A 27,867-nucleotide genomic window follows, 5' to 3' on the forward strand; every position below is an offset into this window, starting at 1 on the left:
GGTTATTGTTTCTAATCTATAGAATGTATTTAGGTACTGAGCGAACTGAAATGGTAATTGTCACTGCAAATGGATTTGAGAGGTTCTCATCCAACCCTGTAAAGCTACTAGTGTCTGTTGCAGAATTAAAAAACCTGCACTTGACATAGGATTGCAATTGATTGCCATTCTTCATTTGGTTAATTAGGACCAGGCATTTCATTTAGGTAAAAGGGTCTGCATTGCATTAATTGTGATTCTAGTTCTTTCATGGCTATTAAATATTGAGTCTGTAGTAACCCTCATCCCCTTTTCAGTTTTTGAGTGAACTGTCACTTAGTCACTAAGATGGCTATATTCGTGTTGTGGATTTCAACTAGTTGATTTGTGGCATTTTTATGTAATATCAGATTCATCGTCACAACTATGATTTTTGTGTTTTTATGTTTTGACTGACCTCAATGCTAAAAGATTGTACGTTTTTTCTTTTGGGTAGTCTTCATCATGAGGTGAAGTGGGCACAGAGGCTGGACAAGGTTTTCATTACAGTGTTATTGGCAGATGCCAATAATGAAGGTAAATCTAGTACTAGAAGGAGTTTTCACGTTCTCTGCTATTGCTTAGGCTGAAAACCATCTTTATGAGTTGCAGACGCCATTAATGGTGGAGCAAAACAAAGGGTCAAAGTGGGAAAGGAAATGGAAGATGAGTTCCAGGTTTATCATAAGGACATTTTGGTAATTAGATTCCTGAAACTGACATCCTAGACTAACGGACTGGACCAAAGTGTTATAATGTTTTAAAAGTAAAGGGAGTTTGCAATTTGTAAAATTATAAGGATGCATTTGGACAAATTGGCATTTTCAGGGGGCATTTGACAAAAAACCTATGATTTAAGATCATCCGACCATTGAAAGCACGAGGGTAATTATGGGATTTATGTTTTTTTTTTTTTTTTTGAGGCCGGGGGGGGGGGTGGATTGTTCCATTCCAAACACAACTTTGGCTTCACACGTTCGCCACTGCATTAGTACTTGAAGGGTTTAGTACGGCAAGCAAACAACGTGAACGGGAATAGATTCTTTCTCTCCATTGTCGACCTCTCCCGAAGAACTGATTAACGATGTCGACTGCGGAATCCACAACTCTCCCCTTCTGACTGCCGCCATCTCCCTTAAACAAGAACACATCACCTTAAAAAAAGAAAAAAAGAAAAAAAACCGAGACTTTTTCCCTCCCTCCGACGCTCACTGAATCTGACTACACACGCTCCCACCAAAACCCCGTCAGAACCCTAATTTATTTCAGCCACCTACCAGAAAGACCAGCAGGCACTGATGAGAGCATTGAGGATTATCTCTACTTGTCCTTGATTGTCATATTCTTCAGCTGCATTTTCCTTAACATGTTAGATTCCTGCTTCTCGATTTAAATTTGATGCTTATTTGAATGTTTCCGTGTTTCCGTTCGATAGGGTTCTACTTTCAATTAATGGTTGGTGATGTTGTTGTCTTTGCTGGATTATAATACCTTATTAAGCTGCCTTAGGGTTTCATATCTATGGAATTCACCAGTTTTTGCTAATGTTGTTCTTTTAATTTACTTTTAGTTTCGTTTGGTTTTCATATTTTCCTGCATGTTACATGATGAAGGTTGTTTGAATATTTTGCATAGTTTTCTTTTATACACGCAGTGCGCACACTTGCTAAATTAATATATTAGTTGTAAAATTCGGTGACTTGACCGCTTCCCAGCTCTCAGCTACTTTTTTTTTTTCCTGTAAAAAAATGTAGATTTCTCGTTCCTGTTGTAATTGTCTGCAAGCTTTAACGGGCATCTGGTATGCTTCGCTAATAGACTTTATACTTCTTGACCATAGATATCTATGCTCACTGAGCTTGTTTTGGAAAAGCAGAAAATTTTAGAGCATCTTACCGTTAAGCAGAATTCAGAAAGTTGTTGGAAATTGTGCTTTGAATCCTAGATGGTAACGCTAAGAAGTGGAGCGTGTTCCATGGACTTGAGACACCTAATTGACCTAAATGTGGCCACACCAAAAGCACTCCTGTGCGGGATTGTGGGTAGAAAGGGTTTGTTGATAGATTTTGGAAAAATTTTATTTGGCTTTGTTGAGCTATTGGGATGTCTTGAAGAGGTATTTGTGGGATTAGTGGGAAGTGTTGGCTCTGGGATTCCCCCCCCCAACCTTAACGCGCAGTTTTTTGTTTGACAGGACATGTTCTGGGCTTTAGGTTCTTCATCGTGCTAAGGAGTTTAGATGTTCTATCTTATTGTGTGCAATTTGAGCCTTTTTATTTACATTAATTAATGGAGAGGTGTGAGGTCTTGATTTGGAGTTTCTTGTTTAGGTCTTTATGAAATTAACTATGTCTGTTGACTCTTTTTTAACTTAATTTATTTGGTAATCTGACTAATTGTTCAGTATAGAAAGAGATGTGTATGATAAACCCTTTTTGTCATGTCTCATAGCATTTCAATATAGGCATTTTTTTGTTAAGCCAATTCTGAAATTGGACAATTTTTTTCTGATATTGCTACTCAGAAGCATTTCATATTGGCTGCTTGATACTCTATTCTTTCTTATTTTGATATCATAGAATTTGTGACAGCATTGCGTTAATTTACTATATTGCAAAAAATTCTCTGACTGTTGATGTTTGACCTTGTGCTTATGTATAGGACATCTCCCGAAGCATATACACCAAGGAAACCTATTTTTTTGGAGGTAATATATGGTGAAGTATGTATAATTCCCTCCCCCCCCCCCCCTGCATAAATCTGTGCCAAAATCATAAATGTGAACTTGTTTAGTTTAAGCAGAACTGTCGGAGTTTTTTCCCCCCCTCTTTCTCTATCACACACACACACAACACACTTAAACATTGGATGGATGCTTGATCGTTATGAAATGATTTGGAGATTGGCTTTATGTTTTGTGTTGTATTTTGGTGTGATGAATGCAGCTTAACTTTTATATCATTTTCTTTTCCTCTTATACGATGGACAGAAAGTAGAAGCAATGAATGGAACATTCAATGGACAGATTTTGGTGGAAAAGCTTGCCAAGCTTAACAATTCACAGCAAAGTATAGAGAGTATCCTTTTGACTGTGTTTAAGAATAGTATATGATTTTTCTCTAGCTTTTTCTTTTTAAATTTTATTCTGGTTGCAGTTGTTGGTTGAACACAGTTTGTCCGAGGGAAGGCTAGTTGGTTTTACTGAAAGAAATCAGCCTACTTCCTTTGGAGTGTATAATCAAGGGGGACAAAACACCCTGATTCTTGGTGCTTAGTTTTACTTTATTTGTTTGGCGTGTTTGTAATTACCATGGGAGGAAATAGAAACAAAAGGCTTAACTGTGGGTTGACAGTATGAAATTGCTAACACTAGAGTTTCGGTGATATTTTTGTTTAACATATCCAATAAGAGTGTACACTTGGTTGGAGGTATCCACTGAATAGAAATTTGCTCAAAAAATGTAGATGCTGATTTGGTGCACATCTGAAATTGTCTGCTGTTAAACTTTTAATTAGTGCTTCCACTTGGAAAACTGCTCTTTAAATAATGAAATGAACTAAATGCAAACTACATCCTATTGCATCTTGTAGACTACACAAGAATCAGCTGTATGTATCAAGCGGTCAAGTGAGACTAAATTCTGTAGCTTATTCTGAGACAAGGAGTCTCCACCTTCTTTATTATGTTCAATATTTATAAAGAGCAGTGAAGTCAAAATGAGTATAAACTAATCTCAAAATTTAATTAGCTGACTAATTTATTAAAAACAAGAAAAATGCTACAGAGACTTTCCCCAGCCTGTGGGCACTAGTTGACCACCCAAGATGTTGAATCAGGATTACTCTAGAATTTGTTTGGGTTGGCTTGATTCTCTCCCCATCCCCCCCCCCCAAAGAACAAAAAGCGAGGGGGTGGTAAGGATGTTTGGATAAGTGCAGTGAAGGTCTGGCTAAAAAGTGTTCCAAGGTCTTATCAAGCTGGATCTAGCAGCTAATGGTATTGATACTGGTGGCCTGAATAAAAAAAAATTCCCGATTCAGAAATTTTGCGATTGGGTGGATGGATGGGATCATAGTTATCAAGGCATTTGGCATCATCTCGGCAATAAGGTGCCCCTTGTTTGTGTATTAGGATGTGTTATTAGCATGAATATTTTATTTATTGGTACCATAGTTGTCACGGCATCTAGGCAACCCAAGGTGTTGGAGAGGGTCCAAAATCAAGGCGGCACCAACTAGGCGACCAAGGCGCCTAGACGCCTTGGCGTTGCCTTGACGACTATGATTGGTAAGTAGTTATTTGTTCAAGGAAGATAAAGAGGGGTTGGGTTGAGGCCTGAGGGGTGGGTTCTATGTCATTCTCTATGGTTGTGTGCATGCGTGTAAGGATGTTAGAGAGGGAGGTAAGGAGGAAGGGAAGAGGGGGGGGGGGAGAGTGAGAGGAGGTACTTTTATGACTGATAAGTAAATTTTGAGAAAAATCAAAAAAGAAAGAGGGTTAGTCCTGCACTCGGGAGGGAGACTGTTTCTCAATCTCCCATGCCCTGTTTGAACAAAAATTATTGCAAATTAAACATCAGTGGGTGTACTGTGCTTGAAGCCCGAACCTGTTCATTATCCTTTCAATTGGTTTTAAGTTGTCCATCTGTATTAATGGTTTTGTTTGCTAGGGTAGGTGGGGTGTATGTGTGGTGCAGTTGGATTAGACATTAATCCCGTATGGAGGCCTATGTGCAAGTTTGGGAGACCCATAAGCCATAAGGTGCTGGTGGCAGTCCAAAGGGCTGAAATTGACCTTTGGGTGGTTATATTATAGGTTGGGCCTTGTGTTTTCTTGAGTTTCATTGTTATGGGTTACGGCCCAATTTATAAGCCCATAAAGTGGGAATAAAGTTAGTACATGGGATTAGTAGTTAAATTGAGTGTTTGAGTTAGATTTTGTTTTTGGATGAGTAACAAATTCATTAACCAAAGAAAAGAAAGGGGGGGGGGGGGAGAGGGAAATACTAGCACAAGCCAATAACAAAGCCCTGCCTAATCAGGGCAAGGAACTTACAAAAAAAAAGGGAAGAGCCTCAACAAAAACAGAGCACTAAAGAAAGGGGAGATGCCTGAACTTAAAGCAACCAAAGCCATCCATTGTGAAGCAAACTATCCAGGGTCCATTGTCTCACGACAGAGAGCATGACCTCTGATATCCGAGCTTAGAGGCAAAATCCTCTCTGGGCAGGGCAAGGAATTGGCAATGTAGGGACGATTCTTAGGCAAAGGAGGGGAGCTAGGGTTACGGCGGCAAAAAACGTGAAGTGACGGGGTGGGGGCAATAGATTGGGGCGCAAAGGGGGTAAAACCAATGTTGGAGTTTAGGCCCAAACGTGGGTGAGCCGGGACGGATGGGTTAGAGCAATGGGTCGAATGGCTAGAAGGAGCTGGCTGATTAAGACCAGTAGGATCTGCCAAAGGGAAGTGGGTGGGCTGGGCCAGAGAAGGAATGGCCAAAGGAGTAGGGACCATAGGAGGGCCCACCCCAGGGGGAACAATAGGGGATTGAGTTAGATTAGAACACCTAATAGCTAGATAGAGTTCTGTTTTGAGTTTATTTACTTTATTGAGTACGTTAAAGTATTAGGAATCCTCTTATAAGTCGAATTAGGTATTTTAGAACATAGAAGGTATTTATATATGTAATGCACCCTCAATTAGAAATGATTGGAGCAAAGAATATTAGTTTAGATTAAGAGTTTTGATGCTGTTGAGCAGTGCATATGGGATTGGTATTCCATACCTGATTTCTTCTTCTCTCCTCTTTTCTTCCTCCGTAGAAAGATCGATCTCATTTCTTTTCTCTCCCCTTCCATCAATCTGATTTCTTCCCTTAACAACACAGTTGTTTCCTTTATCTTAGACTGATTACAGTTTGATCTTTGGGCCTGCTTGCATTTGAGATCCATAATTTGAATTTTCAGACTGCATTAATGCGTGTGTAAACATATATCCGAATGCATACCTATCTAGTTGGTTAGTTAAAGAACAGAACCTTCCTGCTGGTTCAGTTCGGCCTGACCTAAGGTACCTTCAAAAACCTGAAGCCCTATTGAATTGGCTCGGTTTGTTTGACCTGGATGAACTGTACAGCTTGATGTGGTGAAAATGCTGTTTAGATTTTGAAAGATTAAATATGAGGAAAAATGACAGAAAGGAATTTGGTTAGTAAATGGGATAGTTGGTGTGGCAGGTCATCATCCCACCACCATCCTTGTTGTCATACATTTGTTTTTCCTTGCAGCCTTGCTGTCTACTGAAGAGAGGCTTAGCCACACCTTTTGTTACATCATTGCCACACTATTGTTGGCACCTTCTATGTTGTTACTGTAGAAGGTTACTCTAGAATAGAAGAAAGATAGAGTTAAATAAGAGGATAGAAAAAAGAAAAGTGCGATTATTTTCCCTTATCCTACTATATTTGTTGCCTGGCATATTCATTTCAGCTGTGTCAACATTTTTTATTGTAGTTTATAATAATGTATTCAAGCCACATTTAGTGGTCAATTTTGGTGTATCTTAGCCGGATATAGTTGGTTGAAATATGATGGTGTAGTCTGATTCAGTTATTAGTTGGTATGTTGGACAAGGGCCCACTAGCATGAGTGATCTGTATTGCTTCCCATCACCTTGTATATATGTCAATTACCTGAATCCTTATACTTCTAATCATAGTACTAAAACGCGCGAAATTTCGGTCGAGATATCGAATATTTCGAGTATCTCGACCTGTCCGAAACGAAACGCAAGTCCGAAATGAAAAAATGCAATATTTCGAATATTTCGATGAAATTTCGGAAATTTTGGTCATCTTGTTTCGGAAATTTCGGAAATCTCGGTCATCTCGTTTCGAAAATTTCGGAAATCTCGGACATTTTTGGCATTTTACACCCACAGAAAAATACCATATTTCAACCGAGATTTCGACGAAATTTCGGTCAGACCGAAATACCGAAACGAAACGAGATTTAGTACCATGCTTCTAATAAATTTTCTCTGCTACTTGAGTTCTGGCTTTTCAATGTTTTTATCTACATATCTTTCCCTGTTTCAGTGTTCTGTATTTATATTACGCCTTAATGTTGATGAGAGTGCAATACTTAACCAAAACAAGCTTTATCACACTGGTGTATCTTCCATCGGAGGAAAGCAAAACAAGTTGTTGAAACATGGGATAGACAGTTCCATTGCTCTCCACGGGAGCAGAGAGTGTCTTTTCTATATCTTGCAAATGATATTTTGCAGAATAGTCGGCGAAAGGGTTCGGAGTTTGTTGGTGAATTTTGGAAGGTTCTTGCACATGCTCTTAATGATGTGATTGAGAATGGGGATGAATTTGGAAGAAATGCTGCACTCCGACTGGTATGTGAATTCAACTTAGATTATGATGGTTTATCGTTTGGGAATTGTGTTATTGAAACCTTAGATTCATTATGTACACTTAATTTGTTTAGATTTAGATTTGAATCCAAAAAGCTTTATTCATCTAATTGTCAAGGCTATTATTTGGAACATTATTAAATTATGATGGTTTATCATTGGGAATGGTGTTATGTACACTTAATTTGTTTAAATTTGAATCCAAAAAGCTTTATTCGTATAATTGTCAAGGCTATTATTTGGAACAGTATTAAATTATGATGGTTCATCATTTGGGAAGGGTGTTATTGAAATCTTAGATTCATTATGTACACTTACACTTGTAGTCTATAATGGGGTTGGGTTCTGTGGCTAATCTGTTGGGTGGAATAGGAGCTGTTCTGAAATCATTAGATGATAAATGCTTCTGGAAGCCTGATGAAGAAGGAGCCTTTTGGATAGGTTCTTCTTCTTTGCCAGCAGAGTTAGTTTGGGGTTCGTTCATTTGATCAAAGTGGCTTGCATTTCTGGATGGCCTTGCACAGTAATTTGAATTATTATCTGGAGGAGGTGATTGGCAACATTTGTTTGATGCAATCTGGGAGATTGCTTATGGGTCCACCCAATCAACAAAATCCAAGTATTAGAGGGGAGAGTCTGATTTGTAAATAAACAGAACATTAGAGGTGTACTTAGGTATATGAATAAGGAAGGGATAAGGTAGGACTTGGGAATTAAAGGTTAAGGGTAGTAATGCAAAAGTCGACCTCGATCCAGGGAAACCAGCGGGAGATCGATTGCAGCCAGGATCAACACGATAAGAAACAAATTAAATAACTAAAACTGTCTCTCTCTCTCTCTCTTTATTGCTGTTTTCTATTACATATGAATGGAGAACATAAAGGATAAGAAGAAAGGAGACGAAGTTAAAGAAGAGAAGATAGAAGAGAAGACAGGGGGGGGGGGGAGGGGAATGGTTCTCTCAGCCTGGGTCTCTCACCCACTGCTATCCCAGCTGTTGAAACATGGAATTTCTCCCATAACCGATGGCAAGCTTGGCCACAAAGTCTATTCTCCAATTCTGTTTCTATTACAAGAGGGGCTGGCTATTTAATGGAATAGGTCAGTTTACAAAATTAGAAACTTAAGAAATAACAACTTCTAAAAATAGAAACCCAATATCTAATGAAAATGGAAACTAGGCTTTATAGTTCAGCCAACATGCGAGGTACAAAATTAGAAACTAGTAAGTATAGTAACTACTAAAAAGAAAGAAACAAAATTAGAAACTAGTCGATACCTAGACTTGATAACTAAGAAACTAAGTTAATAGCAGCTTCTAATAGAATATTCCACCAACATCCAACAGTTAATCTTCACACCAGCTGTCCATATCCGCCCTCAAATTACTGTTCACTTAAACAGTAACCCGGGTACTGTTCACGTGAACAGTAATTTCCTTTTAAAAAAAAAATAATCTGTCTTGGTCTCATTTTTTCTTCATGCTATCTCTGGGCTGAGACTGCCTTAGGTGATGCTCCATCGAACCAACAGAAACTTGCCACATCATCAGACCAGGCTGCCTCTCACAGAAGTCGGATCCACAACCTTGCTGGGCTGGTTTTGGGGCTTGTTTCTTGCAGGTTCATATGGACTTGTGGTCTACATCAGGTAATCTTGGCGTTAACATAAAATAAAAACAGAAGTAGGAAGGTGGATGCAGGGGAGGGGTATTCGGGAAAGAAGGGAGTGGGGTATTTTGGGAAAGAAGGGAATATGGTGATAAATATGATAACGACACAAAGGTCGTCTTCAACCTCATGATACCCCCCTGTATGCAGAAACCAGAATGAGAAAACTCATTCAATTTCTACCCTTAGGCCCCCAAAATCGAATGAGGTTTTAAGGTTGAGTTTTAATTCTCCAACCCTCTTAGAATCAACCAATGGCAGTCCCAGATTTCAAGTAATGATTTATGAAATAGACTGAGACGGAACTCGTGGAAGAACTCAGAACAGAACCTGAGTTTCAGTTTGAAACTCTTGATTCCGGTATGATTTCACACAAGGGTTCAGACCTGGTTGCCCTAGGGTAAAGGATGATCTCCCGAAATCTAAGAGGGAAAGGGAAAGGTTTAAAGGAGTTTGAATGAACCACGTGGGTGTCTGTCAACATCGTTAACCGCATGAACCGGAACAAGAAGTAAAAAACAAAAGGAAGAACATGAAAGGAATAAAACAAGGAAGACTAAGAATAACTGAAGAGGAATAGACAATAGAGAGAGGAATCGTATCGAGAAAAGAAGGAAGAGAACCGACAGCCAACAGGCACATGCCGTAGCACGCTATGGTAACTCTACGCAACTCAACATCTAATTCATGCATTCATTCAATTATATTCCATTGTTGGGTTACATAGCATAAATAAGAAGGAATCCAACTCAAAATAGAAACCTACTTAACTAGGAAATTAAAACAAAATAGGAGACTACTAACTTAAGCAAAACTATATAGCTATCTAAAAGGGCGTGCTGGAGAGGGTCTTATGCACACAGCCTTAACCCCTCTTCACGGATAGTTGGGATCAGCTACCCACATGGGGAGCAGTGGGGACAGATCCCAACCCTCCATGGGCTGTGGGGCCCACCTTTGGGGTGTGGGACCCACGCCCCATGGAGGGTTCAGATCTGTCCCCACCGTCCCCAAGTGGGGAGCAGATCCGGACTCCTTCGCGGAGGGGCTGTTTCCTGACTTGAACCCATGACCCCTAGGTCGCAATGGAGCAACCTTTCTGTTGTGCCGAGGCCTGCCCTCTACACCTATATAGCTATCTCAACAATATAAAATAAAATGCAATTACACAAATATTCCAAATAACTAAATAAACCCTACCAACCCCCGCTGGGCCCAAAAAAAAAAAAACCCGTTCTGGGACTGGTTCGTCTCGGTCTGGATTTCCAGATCGGGTCATGCTGGTCCGACCATGATATTGCTACTGCGTCCCTATTGTTATGCTTTGCAGATGGTCAGTTAGTGAACCACCCTCATTTATAATATGGACGATTTTATTGGTGGTTATATTTGCCTTTTGGTGTCTGCTCAGTCTTGAAGAGAGTTCTGTTGGATATTTTCAGTTGTAGGCTCTTTTTTTGGGGGTGGGGGTTGGGTTTCCCTTGGCCTTCAATTGGAACATTGTTTCCTCTTTTAGAAGGAATGGATTTCTTGTCTATTGCAAAACAAAGGCAAAATTTAAAGTTTGTATAGGGCCTTTAGTTTGTCTTTTTTTTTTTGGGGGGTGGGGTTTAGACGGTTAGTGGAACAGTTCCAACCCGGAAAAGTTCCAAGGGTGTTCATTTGTACATGGTATGTGATATGCTACCTCATGGGTTCACCCCCTTCCCCTTTCTGGATGTATAATTGTGATGCTTCTGTTTAGTGCGTGCATCGTGGATAGGTTTTGTATAATATTTTCATCTTTGGGTTTTTTTACTTACATAAATACATTAGTATTAATAATCTTTTAGAGAAAATTAAGAGAAAAGGTTTTCAGCTCTTTTTAAGCATGCTCTATTGACTTCGATGATTATTTCACATTTTTATTTGAATTGATTCATGTGACAAAATAAAAAATTTAACTGCATAAGGACTATCTTAGATGAGGTAATGTAATTATAAGAATCGATATTGTATTATTATACATAGTTGTCAAGATAACGCCAGGTTGATGCCTAGGTGACAAGGAACCTATTTAAGTCAAAGTGATTGGTCACCTTATGTGCCAAGGAACCCAGATCTTTCCCTGCACATTTTATAGATTTTTAATCATTTCTCAATTTCTTGCCTAATATTTTTCTATAATAGTATAATGTTTCTCTTACGCGACTTATTTTTATAATTTGACCTTTATAACCCAAAATTATATATATAGTAACTATAGTTACATCTATTAAGATATAAAATACTCAGAAAATATGGACCTGGGATATAACATATAGTATTCACTTTGGGCGCCTTGGCAAGATTGCCAAGGCATAGACATCAAAAAAAAAAGATTGCCAAGGCATTACCTAGGCATCAAGGTGGCTGACCGCTGCTGTGGTTCACCTTGGCTCCCTGGCAACTATGCAGGTGTGGGTATAAAGCAAATAGTAAGTACTTAAACTCTTTTTGGTCACATTTTCTTCTTTTCTTGCCCAGATTGATATATGGGAAGAGAGAAAAGTTTTTGGTTCTCGGGGGCAAATTCTTAAGGAAGAGCTTGTTGGGAGGAACCTGGAGAACAGTAACAGAAATGGAAAAAGTTCAGATTTCAAACTGGTAAATCCCTGTACGCAGATTTTGTATTTTATGTGCTCATTTGCTGCTCTTTTTAAAGGATTTTATTAAAAAGGGGTCTTGTTTTGTGCTCATCATTGTTCTTCTTAAGCAGAAACAGTCTGTCGGAGATACACTGGAAAAGATCATTTCAAGTTACGAAGTTATTTATGATGGTTCTATGGATGAAGAAGCTTTACTGAGCAGATGCAGGACTGCTGCTAGTGGTGTTGAAAAAGCAGAAAAGGAAATTGGTGGCAGTAATAACTCAGGTATTGCTTAAATTGCGTTGTATTTTAGTCACATTTTTGAGCTTGGACCTTTGCATTTTCTGTTGTCATTATTACCTTTCAAAAATTCAATTCTGCTCTTGCAAACTTACTTATGCTGGATGTAATATGATGAGTAGCTACCTCATGTAATGAATGAGAACCCAACATTAAACTTGGAATTATAGGTGTTTTGAAAAATTGTTGCACATTAAACTTGGAATTATCAAAACATAAGAGCTTGAAAACTTGTCCATTTTAAGTCCTTTTGAGCTGTATCGTTAAAGGTGTTACAGAAGCTGCTCGTGTATGCTCCTCGTTGCATTACATTTAAGATTTGCTCTGTATTCCAATTTTTTATTATCCAAGTACACATCTCTTATGTATCGTTTTAACATTGCAATGAGCTATGGTTTGCCTAAATACTAATGACACTCCCATGAGAATGCTACATGCTTCTTGTGCATACTGACTATTGCTGTTGAGGCTAGTTGCATCAATAACTTTTGCGTTTTCCTCCTGGTTACTGACCCCTATCTGGAGCATTTGAAAAATTGGTTAAACCTGGTTGTTTAAGTATTTAAGTGGCAAGAATACATTTAAAAGTGTTGAGGTCCTCATGCAGTTCTCAAGGTTACTGTCATTCACTTACCTTGTTTGTTTTAGATAAGAAAGAAGCTAATGAGTAATGACTACTTTAATAGTGTTATCGATGTTAAGATTATTTGTAGAAAAAAAATTGTAACGCAAATGACAAAGAAGCAACAACCTCACTATCAAATAAAACTAATTAATTTCAATCATCAATTTGTATGAGGGTGTTAGCCATTACATGTATTTATAAAGCTGAACAGAAAAAGGAAATAAAAGCAGAATTTTAAACTGCCTTGAACTCTTCAATCGTGGGCTGCTGTTGGAGAGTACCTTAAAAGGGCATACCCAGTGCATGAGGCTCCCGCTACTGCGGAGTCTGGGGAGGGTTATAATGTATGCAGCCTTACCCTCTGGTTGTTGACTCAAATAACAAAAGAAATAAACCAAAAGGAAAACTTCTCTAGTCCTTTGCTGACTTGGAGTGTCCTAATCTATCTTGACAACTTCATTAATAAAGCAAAAACTAACCCACTTATTGTGTCCTAACCCATCCCCACTATTACAATAAAAATAGGTTGTTATAAACTACCCCATGACCTGAAATGATAAGATTCCAGAAGTTTTGGAATTCTAGAATCCTCAAGCCCTTTTAGAAGTCTTCAAACTGGGTTCCACTTCTAATGATAGATATTTAAAACAATTTTAAAATAAAATAATCTACTAACAAATAACTAATGGATCCCACAATCTTATCCATATACTTAATCCCGTGTACAGGATTAAGAACCCAAATATGGGATGATAAAAGATGTCCATTACATTAATAAACCAAAAATAAGTAGCCCAAGGCCCATAAACCCATCCATGGGCCAAAATAAAGTCTTTCTAGGCCCATTGGCACTATCTTAACTGCATAAACTGCCCCCTTGTTTGAAAAAACTCGCCCTCGAGTTTTGTAGAACAGGAGGATCGTCCCTACTTGATCGGCTTCATCTAACACTTGCTTTGACTTGATGGCGATTTGTGGAGGAAGAAAAAATTCAACAGTTGCAATATCCTTAGAAACAATGCCAAATCGAGTGTCTCTATTGCAATCTTTTCTTTAATCTCATCAATCTCGATCGGAGCGTTGTTTATTTCTTCAAGTTGATTTTCAACCACTGGATCATCTTCTTGCCCTTATTCCAACTATTCAACGACTGAGATCAGCTTGTTGAAGGAAGCATCCTGTCATTTGAGCATGGGCAGCGATTTCCGTCGTCGGTTCTCAAAATGCTCACTAAATATTCGTTCTTGATTGACTTGAGGTTCTTGAAAGAAAAGACATTCCTTGTATGGATCCATGATATCTACAAGCAGATTTAGCTCTATTTCCACTTAATGCAGATCGAAAATATGGATCTGCTTATGATGGAAAGAGAGAGAGATAATGAGGAGGAGAAGAGAGAGAATAGGAAAATCTCAAATCCTGCGAGAGGGGAGAGAGAAAGAATCAACAACCCCACTATCAAATTAAACTACTCATTTTTATTCATCAAATCGTATGAGGCTGTTCGCCATTACATGTATTTATAAAACTGAACGGAAAAAAGGAAATAAAACAGAATTCTAAACTGCCTCAAACTCTCCAATATTCGGCTGTTGTTGGAGAGTCCCTACTTGACTTGTAACAAAAGAAATAAGCCAAAATGAAAACTCCTCTGCTCATTGGCTGACTTGGAGCATCCTAATCTATCTTAACAACTTAATTAATAAAGCAAATACTAACCCATTTATAGTATCCTAACCCAGCTCCACTTACAATAAAATTAGTAATAGATTATATATTACCCACAGTCTGAAGTGATAACTGGGTCCCACTTCTAATGATAACTATCTAAAAAAATTTAAAATAAAATATCTACTTGCTAATAACTAATGCACCCCACATATTCTTATCCATATACTTAATTCCGTGTCCAGAATTTAGACCCCAAATATGGGCTTGTAAAAGATCCCATTACATCAATAAATCCAAAAAATAGAAGTCCAAGACCCATAAAACCCATCTATGGGCCAAAATAAAGTCTTTCTAGAGTTCTGGTTAAAAAAAAAAAATTCTTTCTAGAGCCAATTGCACAATCTTTAATTGCATCATGTGAATACTGACTATTGTTGTTGAGGCTAACTCCATTGGAAGGGTGCTAGTTGTATCAACTTCTGTGTTTTCCTCCTGGTTACTGTCCCCTGTCTAGAGCATTTGGAAAACTGGTTAAACCTGGTTGTTTTAGTATTTAAGTGGCAGTAATACATTTAGAAGTGTTGACATCCAGTTCTCAAGGTTACTGTTATTCACTTACCTTGTTTATTTTAGGTAAGAAGCCAATGCTGCTTTAATGGTGATCTTCATGTTGAGATAGAAAAAAAGTTGTAATGCAAATAATTTTAACTCCTCACTGGATCTGGATTCTTTAATGAACAGGGCAGCTCAATGGGTCTGGATTTGTGGATGAGTTGCGGAGCCAGCATAGTAGACTCAGAGAATGTATTGAGCAGCTGAGATTGGTTGAATCATCAAGATCAAGTCTCGTATCTCACTTAAGAGAAGCTCTTCAGGAGCAGGTGATTTTGGCTAGCAGATTGGAACTTTGTGAAATTTTAGTTTGAGTTGATGAAATCTTGTTCCATTTTATTAATATTTACATTTTTCTGAAAGAGAACTGATTTGTTTTCAGGAATTTAAGCTGGACCAAGTTCGTAATCAACTTAAGGTAATTCCGTATTGCTTAGAGTGGCCTAACTTGCTAGGAAAATGATTGTACCTTTCAAGAACTTTCTGTTTGTGATGTTGAAATCTCAAGATGAAGTCCATAATTGAACTCTGACCCTGGAAATTTGAGGGTATTAGTTTGTGCCCTTGTGTGGAGTGGGTTTAATGGCTGCATTTTTTTGAAGTTCTGGTTTTGTTGGTATGCTTGAGAAAGTTACCCGACTCAGTTATTTGATAGGTCTGGATTGTGGCACTTTTCTGTTTTAAAACTATGTCAAGATCACTTTTGCATGAATAGGATAACAGTCTGTTTCTGTAGAGGTTCTGTCTATTGGAGTTTCCTGATACTTATGATGTAGGACAAAACATGAAGAAAAAGAGGCCAAAACACTGTTCACGTTACTGTTCACGTGAACAGTGTCACAGCCCCTATATTGCCTTGGTGTGAATGCTACTAGAAGATCCTGTGGGCCCCAAGACCAGATCGTGTGGATTTTTTTAAAAGGGGCAATTTTGTCTATGCGTGGGGATTTAGGAGTTAGTTTAGTTTCTATTTTCTGTTTTTGTAACTTAGTCAAGTAGGCTTTCTATTTCAGTATTTTCTAATTCAGTTTAATACTTGTAAAGCAAGTCTCAGTCATATAAGAGACTGCTATTTGATTTGGTTCTATTTTTGACTAATCGCCTTGAATCTATTTATATGTAACTGCCCATAGGCATAGAGGCTCCCCACGATTTAGTGAATGATTGAGTATTGCTTTGAGCAAGTTTCTTGTCCCATTGTGAGGATGAAGGGCAGGGAGCCTGGCTGGTGAAAGCCGAAACCCATGAAGGGCTGAGAGAGCCTGGCTGGTGAGAGCCGATCTCCTTATCCCTTTCCCCTTCTTCTCCTATCTTCTCTTCTTACCCCACTCGATTCCCTTAGCCTGCTGCTTCCCTGAGACTACTGTAAGTGCTGTGAAGACTCTTGAAGGCTTTAATCAATCTCCAATTTTGCAAAGGCTGCTTGTCACACCCCAAACCACCCCCTGGGAGGATTGGGCAGGTGACCCGGATGTCGAACCACATCCGCCAAACCCCAAGGATCCAGAAACAGTATTTACATTTCACAAACCACACAATGAGGGTAAAAGATAATAAATAAATATCAGAGTACCACGGAAGATAAAAGAAAAACTACCCAAAAGGTAGGTTATATTTATTACAGTAAAATCTCAAGTACCTATGTTATATCATATATGTATCCTTTATGTTTGTAAGTACAGTACACAAGAAAATTACGCTTTCGAAAGGATGGAAGCAACAAAACTATAAGATCTTCACGGGACAGCAAAGTACGGACGTTCTACAACTTCATCAACAGCTTCGTCACACTTTGGTAAATGAATTGGTACCTGTAAAATCATCTAAAAGAAACAATCCACGAGGGATGAGCTCCACCGAGCCCAACGAATGAATAATAAATCATACAAGCAGGTACAACCATCATCATCATCAATCTACATGCTGGGTTCAATTTTATTACTCTAGTCCACCTAACATCACAACTAAGTCGCTAGGTATATGCTACTTGCAATGACTCGGGCAACAACCTCCATCGCTTCTCCTCCGTCTTCGGTTGCCACCGCAATCACTGCGGGTAGAACCCGCATTGGGTAGTGAGCACCAACTCCTCCCTTGGCGGACCCCTAGTTAACCATAGCAAACTGACCCGGATTCTGCTATACTCGGCATTCAGGATGCCATGATCACCCAACACCTACACCCCTGTTGGGAAGGGCTGTAGCATAAGGGTATGTTCACCTAGCCCAATGATCTACATGATAAGTATGAGTTGAATGGTGCCAACCGTATCCCATTCTACAGGCTACCACAAACCTCATATCCAGTATGAAATGCACGGTGCTCCCGCAGTCCATACTATGGCTCACCATGCCTTTCATTTCCAAGCCGTCTATTACGGCATCTAACAGTTCACATAGTATGCATTTTAGTCATTAATTATTTTATCAACATGCTCATAATCACAATCCACAGTTACATCTGAAATTTTAAAGTCTAAAAGCAAATAAATAATAATGTAACACAGATATAAATAATGAAAAGTAATTTTGTTATCTTTGGAATGTTCACAAGGTTACACCTACAAGGATGATCCAATATCTACTCACCTTGTCTATACTCTGTTGGTTCCAAAGACTGCCGGTCCACAAAGGTGCTCGGACACGCGTCGCCAGACGGACAATCAAAGCCTAAATAATTAAATTAGAAAATTACATCAATGCATACTAAATTGCCCTACGAAACTAGGGATGACCTTGGTCAATCATCCAGACCAAAGCAGGACTCAAAACTGCCATGGCAGCAGCAGTGGTCGATTGGCACTGGTCTATCCAATGGACCAGTGGCAATGGACCAGTAGGCTGCTGTGGTCCAAAATCAAAAGGGGTTTATGGTTTTAGACCCAAAAGGGTGCCCAAGTACTATTCTAAGTAAATACAAAGGCTAGGGTCATGTTATTCATCAATGGTTAATACTGGTTGATTGAACTGGTCTATCCAATGGACCAGTGGCAATCAACCCATTGCTCCAAGTGTAGGCACAGGGTTGAGTTAATGCGGTTTAGGCTAGGATTTACACCAAAGGCCTAGGAAAGGGTGTTTCAGACCTTGGGTTAGGTCAGGGTCAGCACAGGCTATGATTTCCTGCAGTGGTTGATTGGTACTGGTCCATCCAATGGACCAATAGCAATGGGCCAGTAGGGGTTACAGTCACAGATTTGGAGAGGTTTCCCACCAATGGCTTTAGATGGCACAACGGTACTTCCATCATTGATTGGGGTCATGGTTCCATGTCAAATACAAGTTTGGTTGCCCGAAACCCATCCCGGGGTGTCAGATTGGCTCTAAGCAGGGTTGCAGGGCATTATTTTTAGCTGGGTTTCATGCAGGGCCCTATACAGGGCATCACAGACCCATAGACAGGCTAGGGGTAACACAGGTTCCAATTTCGTGCACTGGTTGATTCACAGTGGTTGATCCAATCGACCACTGCAATTGACCAGTACATGAGCAGCCCGAAAATTTAAAAGATAAATCTGTTTTGGCTTAGATCTACAGATTGGAAGCATGCATGGATGATTAGGAGGTACCAGTAGGTTGCAGTAAGGGTATTTAACATGATTTCAAAGAAAATTTCTACATGCATAAGGATTTGGGTTGTTGGGCTGATATGGACAACATGCATGCCTTGTATGCAAGAACAACTGCAGAAATCCTAAATGAGCAGATTGTAACTATGCTAAAATGGTTATGTTTCAGAGAATAGTGCCTAGCATCTAGCATGCATTTAAAATAAGCATGCCCTACACTTAATTTCATGATCTAGGCATGTCATATGGCATGACAAATGATCAACTAAATCTGAGATTTGCAGGTACAACATATATTCATCAAGAAAAAGGGTAGATACTAAGCCCAACATGGCAGATCTACACATGCATGTAAGGTTCCTAGCCCCTAAGCTTGCAATACATAGTTTTTGTAGTAGGAAACATGAGAACGCATGGTTAATTAGTATGAACCAGAGATTGATCATGGATACAACCATGATAATGGCTAGAAATCAGCATAGAACTACTGAGTTCAAGGTTACCTTGTTGAATCCAAGCACAAGGGGGATTTCCAAGCCTTCTCCTTCCTCTTCCTCTTCTTCTTTCTCTTTCTCTGTTCCTTCTCTCCAACGAAAGAAATAGGAGGGTTTTTGGGCTGAAGGCTGCTTTATATAAGCCCAGCCACTAAGGCCTGTTTGGCTGAATCTGATTTTTAGTGAGAATGCATTTTAAGAACTCATTCTTAAATGAAAATGGCTCCCAAGTGGGCCCCATAGGGTCACATTGTTAGGGCAATATTTCCATGGGTCATTCTGAGTACGGAGAGGTGACCCGGGGTGCGAGATAGTGGGTCCCACGCATCTGAGGTGAATTTTGTGCGGTACAGCAGCACTGGTCCATTGGACTAGTTGATCCAGATCGACCAGTATGGATGGACTAGTAGGTAAAATCCTACTGTTTTTGCATTTGGGTCCCACTGAGGCCTGTGCCATGCCTAGGTCATTGTCCTTGTATAATTTGTGGTCATTAAACCCTATTTAAACATTTAAATTTGAGTTTATTCCTGTTTCGGTGAAGCAGGTATGTACCAAGGTTACTCATCAACTGGTGTATGGAATAGCAACATAGGTCTAGTAGTTGCCTCCGGATCGATAGGTATGATATTACTGGAGATTTCCCTAAAAAAAATGAGCACCAAGTCGGTGCACCACAGGTTACTAGTGGTTAAGACCCAAGCTCCATCGGGTTCCGGACCTACATTCAGAGTTCGGGTCAGGGTTCGGGCACGGGCGTAACACTGCTGCTGTTGCAAAACAATCGAAAGAGGCTCAAGGACACTTGCGTGTCACAGCCTTAAACCTTTCTAAGCAACCGCGCCGACACTTAGCACTTACACTAGCACTAAATCAGCCTTTCACAACTCTAGCAAGGGACCTGGGAAGAGAACTTAAAGAGCACTTGAGAGTTTGAATGAATGGAACTTGAATTGCACTAGAGAGCTTTGAGTACAATTCTTGAATGCTCACTTGCTTGGTGCCTTGGCCAAATGAGGCCACCTTTATTTATAGGCAGCTAAGAGCCCAAAGAATGCCTAAGATCTTTGCATGTGTCATCTATCCAATGGTTAGGAGATTTCTAGCCTAAGGGACTAGAACCTTCACACCTCCTTTGTGGAGGATTCTAGCTACTAGGAGAACTCTAGAAATCTCCTCCTTAACTATTTACAAGGTTTCTCTAGAAGCTTTTGATGTAGCACAAAACATGAAGAAAAAGAGGCCAAAACACTGTTCACGTTACTGTTCACATGCACAGTGCTACAGCCCCTTATTTTGCCTTGGTCGAATATTATTATTAGATCCTCTGGGGCCCAAGACCAGATCATGTGAAGACTTTTTAGAAGGGTCAATTTTGTTTGAGTGGGGATTTAGAAGTTTAGTTTAGTTTCTAATTTTAGATTTAGATTTAGTTGCTATTTTTTAGTTTCTAATTTTGTTCCTTGCATGTTGGCTGAACTATAAAGCCTAGTTTCTATTTTCATTAGGTTTCTATTTTTAGTAGTTTCTATGCAAGCATAGCCCTCTATTGATTGTAAGGCTGTTGTAGACATTCCCCAACTATTTGAATAATTGAATGAAAAAAAAATTGCTTTGAAGCAAAAGATTCTCTTGTCCAATGGCTGTGACATGAAGGGCTGGGAGGCCTGGCTGAGAGAGCCAAAACCCTAGGGCTGAGAGAGCCTGGCTGGTGAGAGCCGAATCTCCTTATCCTTCCCTCTTATTCTATTTTCTCTTCTATTATTATTCCTTTGCTCCCAATCGAGTGTGCTTGCTGCTGTCTCTTGTGTCTGCAACTATTGCTGCTGGAAAGTCCTTGAAGACCTGAAGCTATTCCTCCATCAACCCCAAGTATTGCTGCTGCTGTTTACACAATCAAGTGAAAGACTGTTGCACCCTGCGGCTCTGTTTTTCTGCTGATTTTGCTACAACTTCAAGGCTTCAGATCACTTCAGCTATTGAACCTATTGGGGCCATATTCAAAGCATCTGGAGAGTACCACCTGCTCATCAATCGACTCTGTTTGGTTTCCCCAACTGCTAGAGATTCGGCTCATCAATCGACTTTGTTTGGTATTGCTTCCTTTCAGTAGGATATTGAAATACCAACTTACTCTCAAAATTTCAGCTAGGTTGGGCTCCTATCAAGTGTGCTCCATCCATCGGAATCAAAAGAAGTTGCTGCTGGAATACCTGGTTCAGGAGGTTGAAGACAACCCCTCCCTCCTTCCTACTATATGTTTGTTTCTTTATTTTATTCTTTCAATTTTCATTAATACCCCTCTCCTTTGCCTTTATCTCCACTTATCCCCAATTTAATTTCATTCCAAGTTTGTCCCTCCTCTTTAATTTGTAGTTGCTATCTTATCCCTTCTTACGGGCTGAGACAGTATTACGATTCGAAGACCAAGTCAGAGACTACTGGAAGTCTGATGGTCTTAGAATATGAGGGAGAGTGACTAGTCAAGTCTTTTGAAATTCAGTCATTTGTCTTTTTATTTGCATATGTTTTAAGTTTCATAGCATATTTATCTACCCAACATTCCCATAGAAAATTATGGTTAATTACTAAATTGCCACTACCATTACACATTGGCTTGCTTAGACACTTGGGTGGGCCCATAGCAATCGCAAACAGGGTTTTTCGTACTTGGGATTGCATATGTGGTATCAGAGCCAAATATCCTTCTCCATACCCTGAATCATGATGGCTGACAATGAGGTTATTCAACAGCTTGACTCCTATAAGGAGGAGACCAGAGCAGATATTGCTACAATTTCAGATTGTGTTGCCACCCTCAACACCACTATCAGTTCCCCATAAGACTATGATGGCATCCTTGCACACTTCTATTGACATGTTAGCAGCTTCTGATAAGGGAAAGTGTTAACTTCTGGTTAGAGATTCTTCCAACTTCATTCCCCAACCCTCTGCCAACGTGGGTTCTCTTCAAGGGGGCTCATCTCACATTTCGCCACCACCCCCATGACCACATTTTACACCACCACCACCACCACCATATGAAGCTGTTTGGAATGATGATCATCTTTGTGGAGCCGAAAGGACAGTGAAGCTGGGTGTCCTCAATTTCTATGGGGATAAAAACCAAGAGCAGTACCTTGACTGTGTCCATAGCCTAGAGACATTCTTACAATGGTATAGGTTGATTGAGGCCAGAAAGATTTTTTTTGCATAGGCTAAATTGACGAGTCTAGTCGATCAGGTACCAGTAGTAGAATCAAACTTGAGGCATTTTGATAGTTACTACTTGGGCTGAGATGAGCGAAGACATGAATCAAAATTCCTGTTGACCGACTACAAGTAGCGCTTGCACCTCAAGTTCACAAATCTGAGATAGAACAATGTGACTGTTGAGGAGTATGTGGTCAGATTTTATTACTTAGCCACTCGATCTGATTTTGAGTGGGATGAAAAGTAATTGGTGGCATGATGGAGGATGTTGTATAGGTGGCATATTAGGTAGAAGAAAGTCTGAAGCAGTATTCTTTTCCCCGGCATATCAGGTAGAAGAAAGTCTGAAGCAGTATTCTTCTCCCGAAGTAACTAATAATAATTGACAATAACTGGTGATAACTACTAAGCTCAACACCCACCTCCTCTACTATGACTCGACTTAACTGAAACCATAATTCATACATTTTTACGTAACTAACCCCATATTATCCTTACGTAACTACTCTCCAATGTCCATGTATGTTAGCTATTTAGGCACGTAATAGCTTCCCTCAATCACCATGCTACATAATTGGACGTTGCACTTCACTTGGGTCTGGAAGCTACTGCTGTAGTGTCAATCTCCATTATTAGAGACCTTATGAGTTGTCAAGGACGAAGAACATAACAAGGATGCTGCTCCCCATCATTGTCATCATAATTAACTTCACCAGGCTCACGTTTTACCTCCAATAAACCATCTCGACAGTCCGTTGCTGCTCCGAGAAAGAGGTATGGAAGATTCCTTGTCAATATAAGCTACCAAGCGGTTGGGACACCTGTAAAGACATGCCCGTACCCCTTGCATGTGAAGCACTAAATGGCAGTCTTTGGCATCACAAGAGATTTGTCAGAACTCAGAACCACGACCTCAAGGTGGAGAGTAATGCAGGTTTGGCCTAGAAGATGTCATAGATGAACCATAAGTCTTTGGCATGCTGAATGACTTTACCTGGGGAGAAGAATACTACTGATTGGAACTGTCACCCTTAGGGAAAGTATCTAAGGGTGCAATCTATTGCGGAACTGTGTCACCATCCTCATCCCACTCAGAATAAAATCGAGTGGCTAAATAATAAAATCTGGCGACATATTCCTCAGCTATCATGATTTCCCGTCTCAGCTGTGCAAACTTGACGTGCATGCACTGCTTGTAGTTGGTAGGCAGAAATATCCGGTTCATGGCTTCACTCATCTCAGACCAAGTAGTGACTAACCTGGTGCTTTGAGTCCGATTCTCTTGTTGGTGTTTAATCCACTAGACTCCAACCTTGCCCTTTAGCTTAGCCTTTGCAAATAAAATCTTTCTGGCCTCAATCAACCCGTACCATCTGAGAAAATATATTCAAATTGTGAACCCAGTCAAGATACTACTTTGAGCTGTTATCCCCATAAAAATTGAGGCCATCCAACTAAGCTTGCGTGGATGCCATCATAGTCTGGATGGAACTGATAGCTGTGTTGAGGGTATCAACATTATCTGTGAGGGTAGCAATATTGGCTCGTGTTTCCTCTTTGTAGGAGTTGAGCTGTTGGAGAACCTCACTATTGGGCACCATGGTTAAGATATGGAAGAATTTTGACTTTGATCCCAAATTGATGCAGTACCGGGGTTTCAAAACCCTATTTGGGTTCGCTATGGGCCCATCCAAGTAATATAAGACTCAAATCAAGAGCTTAGTTGCAAAACAGTAACTATTCTGAAGTTTATAAGAGAATGGCAACTTGGTAAATAGATGGAATCTTAAAAGGGTATTTAGGTAGACAAAAAAGGAAGGATAAGTAAAAGATTTTAATTAATGACAAGGGGCAAACAAGGAATAGGGGATAAAATAAGGACGAAAGGGGTTTGAAGAATGAAGAAATAGGGAGAGGCAATCTGGGAAATCAGGGAATAAAGGGGATTAAAAGCAACCACAAGAGGTTGTCTTCTACCTCCCGAAACATAGGCCAGCGGCAACCCTCTTTTGATGCAGTTGATAAAACTCACTTTCTAGGTTTTTGTTCAATCTAAGATTTTGGGAAAAATCTTGCCTTGATGCTGAACTACCCTATCTGCTTTTCCTGGACCAGAAAACAACCTTTACCTTTGAAGATTTTTTTTAACATAAAAAAAGAGGACTTTGAAGACTAAAAATCAGACTTTGAAGATTGAAAATCGGGCTTTGAAGCAGACTGGATGTGCAACACATAGACCAGAAATATAGTTTTATTCAAAAGAGATATGACTCAAAACTGGTTCTAGCGGTAGGCTTAGAAGCAGATCTGAATGTGACTCTGAAATCCACTATTCCAACAAGCTTTGGAGCTCAGGTTTGGCAAGATGGATCGCCCTAAGGTAAGGCCTTAACCCCCAAAATCTGAGAGGGAAAGGTAGCTCACATGTAAGGAAGGAGACGGGATTGATGGGGAAAAGAACAAGATAGGGAAGATGGAAAAAGAAAGAACAAGGGAAGAGAACAACTAGGGTAGTTCACATGGAAGGAAGGGGACAGGATTAATGGGGGAAAGAGAAGGAAGAAGAGGGAGAACACGATGACCAGCAGGTCACACCACACCCAGTAATGTATAACTCAATCTCTATTTTCTTTCCGATCTTTTTTGACGATTACAAGTAGATATATAAAGATAAGGAAACAAAGCAAACAAAAACTCCTATTCCAACTCTAAAACTTACATAGATTTCAAAACTAACTAGCCTGTCTCCTACGAAACATAAACAAAAGGAAATAACCCAAATAGTAAATAACTACTACCAGCCCTTATTAGACCAAAAGCCCAAGTTTTGGTCGGTTCCATCTGGGCTTGGGATTTGAAACCTGTTCATGCTGGTCCAACCATTCGAGTGCCTCTGCATAAACAATGTTTACTAACTCTTAATACCAACAATGTCATGAATGATGTTTCATAGACGGACTGAGTAGGATTATCTGTGTTAGTGTGTTCCTATAATGATAGTCACCCTCTTGGCAATAGTGCTATCTATGTTGATTAGCGCTAGGGTTAGATTTTTTATCAACATAAGCTATTTTTGTTGCCATAGCATCTTTGTTAATTGAGAATAGGATCGCAGTTGGTTTTTTACAGGGAGGTTGTGGGATTCTCACAGTTTTTTGACAAGTTCTTGCAAGGTTTTTGAAATAGGTTGAGGTGAAAGATGGTTATTGTTTCAAATTATTTCATACAGACAGCAAGTGCAACAGAGAGTAATGGAGATGGAACGAGAAGAGAATCAATTATATTTTAAGAAAGGGACTAAGTGGAACTATACTTTGCTTCACATAACAAACGTCTGCCAAAAATTTTGATTTCCATGTTTTATTAATTGTAAAAAATTGTATTGACGGCTGTAGTTTTCCCATTGATTTACTCCTATTAAGATGTGTATTCAAAAAAGATTTCAAAGGAATGTTCATCTTGCATGTATACAGCCTAAATTGTGCAAAATACCCACATTACTAAAAGGACTGTCTCAATCCAAATTTAAAAAATCCCAAATACCCTTGCAGTGCTTAGAAGAGTTTGTATTGCACAACAACAAAAAACCCATTATTTTGTTTGCCTTCTCATTTACTTGTAACTTGACTGAGATAACAACACTAAATTACTAGACTGAAATAAGGGACCTCCGGTGGCACTGACAAGCTGCTTAATCTCAGTTACTTTACATCTTCACTTTTGCTTTTATTTGGCTGGCTTAGCATTGGCATGTAAGCTGTTAATGGTGCCTCAATGACTATTTTATAATTTATATAACACTTGAATTCGAGATCCATGATTTCCCTTCAGAGGAGAAATGCTTCTTCTTTTTGTGGGGTGGGGGTGGGGGTGGGCGTGGGAGGGGGGATGAGTAACAATTTTATTGGAGTATATAATATGGATTTGACCAGATTGCACTGATTTTAAGAATTGAGGGTATCCCATTAATCAACCCCTCCTCCCCCCCCCCCCCCCACCCAAATTAATAATACTAATAATAATAATTAATTATTTTTTTTGCAGTGTATGTTATTGATATTCTTATTTATTAGAGGTATTTGGATAACTGTGTACTCCTTAAGTCATGATGGCCCCTGGTTCAGACATGCACACATTGAACAATCTGGACTGTCCATTTGCCTGAAGCCAAAAAATTGATAGTTATACCATCTAGATAGTAGACTTTGTATTTTGATCAAAATAGGCTGCAAACTCATGTCAGAATGGTTAGTATCTGGTTTTTACAAAGTATATAAATGTGGTTTCTCATGTATGTACTATTTTTCAGCTTGCGCAGTCTCGATATGAACAGGCGGGCCACATCTGCCAACAAGTGCTAAACTGCAGCAATGGACAGTCGCTTGTTGAGCCAAGGTTGAAGGAAACAAACACCTCAACTGATGCACCTTCCAGTTTCCTTCAGGAAACTCCAGCCATCAGCACTGGCAAAGAGCAATCAGCTCCAGTCATGTATACACGGCAGGGACCTTTCACTGAGAATGCTGGCCACATTGAAGAAGATCCCCGCAAATCGGCAGCTGCTGCTATGGCTGCTAAACTTGCTGCTTCGACTTCCTCTGCTCAGATGCTCACCTATGTGCTGTCATCGTTGGCATCCGAGGGCGTCATTGGCAACCCGTTGAGTGAGTCTTCCTGTGATTATCCTTCTGAAAAGAGGCCCAAACTTGAGAATGGACCATCTTCCTACATAGCACCTCAGCATCCTCAGCCATCACCACCTCTTCTTCCACATCCTGAATCGCTCCAGCACAATGTCACAGCAACGTCCCAACAGTTGGCACATCAACCGGCATCTCCAGCGTCATCTCCTATGTCTCATCCAGGTCCTCCTGCCATGCCACCACCACCACTACCACCACTCCCTCCACTGCCCCCACCACCAGCAGCAGCCCAATTCATGCAGATAGCTGGTTCTATGACAAGTGTACCCTACAACTATGGTACAGCTCTGCAGCGGCCACCACCATTACCTGGTTATCCAATGGTTGGGTCCTCGGTTACAGGTGTGCCTTCCTATCCTAGTCCAAGTCCTCATCAGAATTTTCAGGGGTCTGAAGGAGGGTTCTATGGCCAGCCACCCTTGCCAGCAACACCACCAATTTCTCGGCAGTAGTTGTCCTAGGTCTTTGTGGTTGTATGATAAAAAATTATGTATTGAAACTACTCACCCCCTCCCCCCAAAGGTACATGAATCCTATCCCAATATGGGGGACTGGGATTTCGCTTGACCTTATAACATTAGTACATAGTTGTATATTAATTGAATTATGATATATCAACCTCTTCTAACTTGAGGATCCTTTTCATAATGGGTATTATGATGTTCACAGAGGTAGTTAGAGGAGTTCCATTTAAATCTTGCGGTTCCTCGCAGTGCTTGAAATGTCAATGACTGTTTTGAAAATCAGGTGCTTGTACTGCCATAGACCTTCAAGGTGAATTTGGTGAAATTATGAGAAATTGTCAGAATAACTCGGCATCGAAAAGTTGCAGAAGTGAGTACAGGGAATGGAAGGAGAATATTGTGGCCCTGCTTTGAAGGGGTGTGTATGTGTAGTATAGAGTTCTCTTCATTTCATCCTGAGTGTTGGGGAAACTGTCCACGAGCACATTGAAAGTATTG

General features: G+C 39.9%; 1 protein-coding gene across 2 annotated transcripts; it reads left to right on the plus strand.

Moving 5' to 3' along the window:
• The first annotated feature begins 1,170 nt into the window (after positions 1–1,170).
• LOC122671767 (actin cytoskeleton-regulatory complex protein PAN1) lies at positions 1,171–27,533 on the plus strand. Of its 2 annotated transcripts, none has more exons than XM_043869193.1 (9): positions 1,171–1,386; positions 2,680–2,725; positions 3,008–3,095; positions 7,175–7,422; positions 11,616–11,735; positions 11,848–12,004; positions 15,057–15,196; positions 15,310–15,345; positions 26,512–27,533. In XM_043869193.1, coding segments are annotated over exons 1-9 (1,683 nt in total). In that variant the 5' UTR covers positions 1,171–1,384; the 3' UTR covers positions 27,358–27,533. The 2 variants fall into 2 exon arrangements, with proteins under 2 accessions (XP_043725128.1, XP_043725129.1); XM_043869194.1 differs by having other exon boundaries at positions 11,854–12,004.
• The last annotated feature ends 334 nt before the right edge of the window (positions 27,534–27,867 follow it).

This window comes from Telopea speciosissima, chromosome 8 (assembly GCF_018873765.1).
Source record: "Telopea speciosissima isolate NSW1024214 ecotype Mountain lineage chromosome 8, Tspe_v1, whole genome shotgun sequence".
Lineage (NCBI taxonomy): Eukaryota > Viridiplantae > Streptophyta > Magnoliopsida > Proteales > Proteaceae > Telopea > Telopea speciosissima.

What these genes read in the sequence shown, in the direction of transcription:
- LOC122671767 (XM_043869193.1), top strand. An exon ending in GGAAACCTATTTTTTTGGAG is followed by an intron (nt 2,726 to 3,007) that starts GTAATATATGGT and finishes TACGATGGACAG; the next exon opens with AAAGTAGAAGCAATGAATGG. An exon ending in GAGAAGCTCTTCAGGAGCAG is followed by an intron (nt 15,197 to 15,309) that starts GTGATTTTGGCT and finishes ATTTGTTTTCAG; the next exon opens with GAATTTAAGCTGGACCAAGT.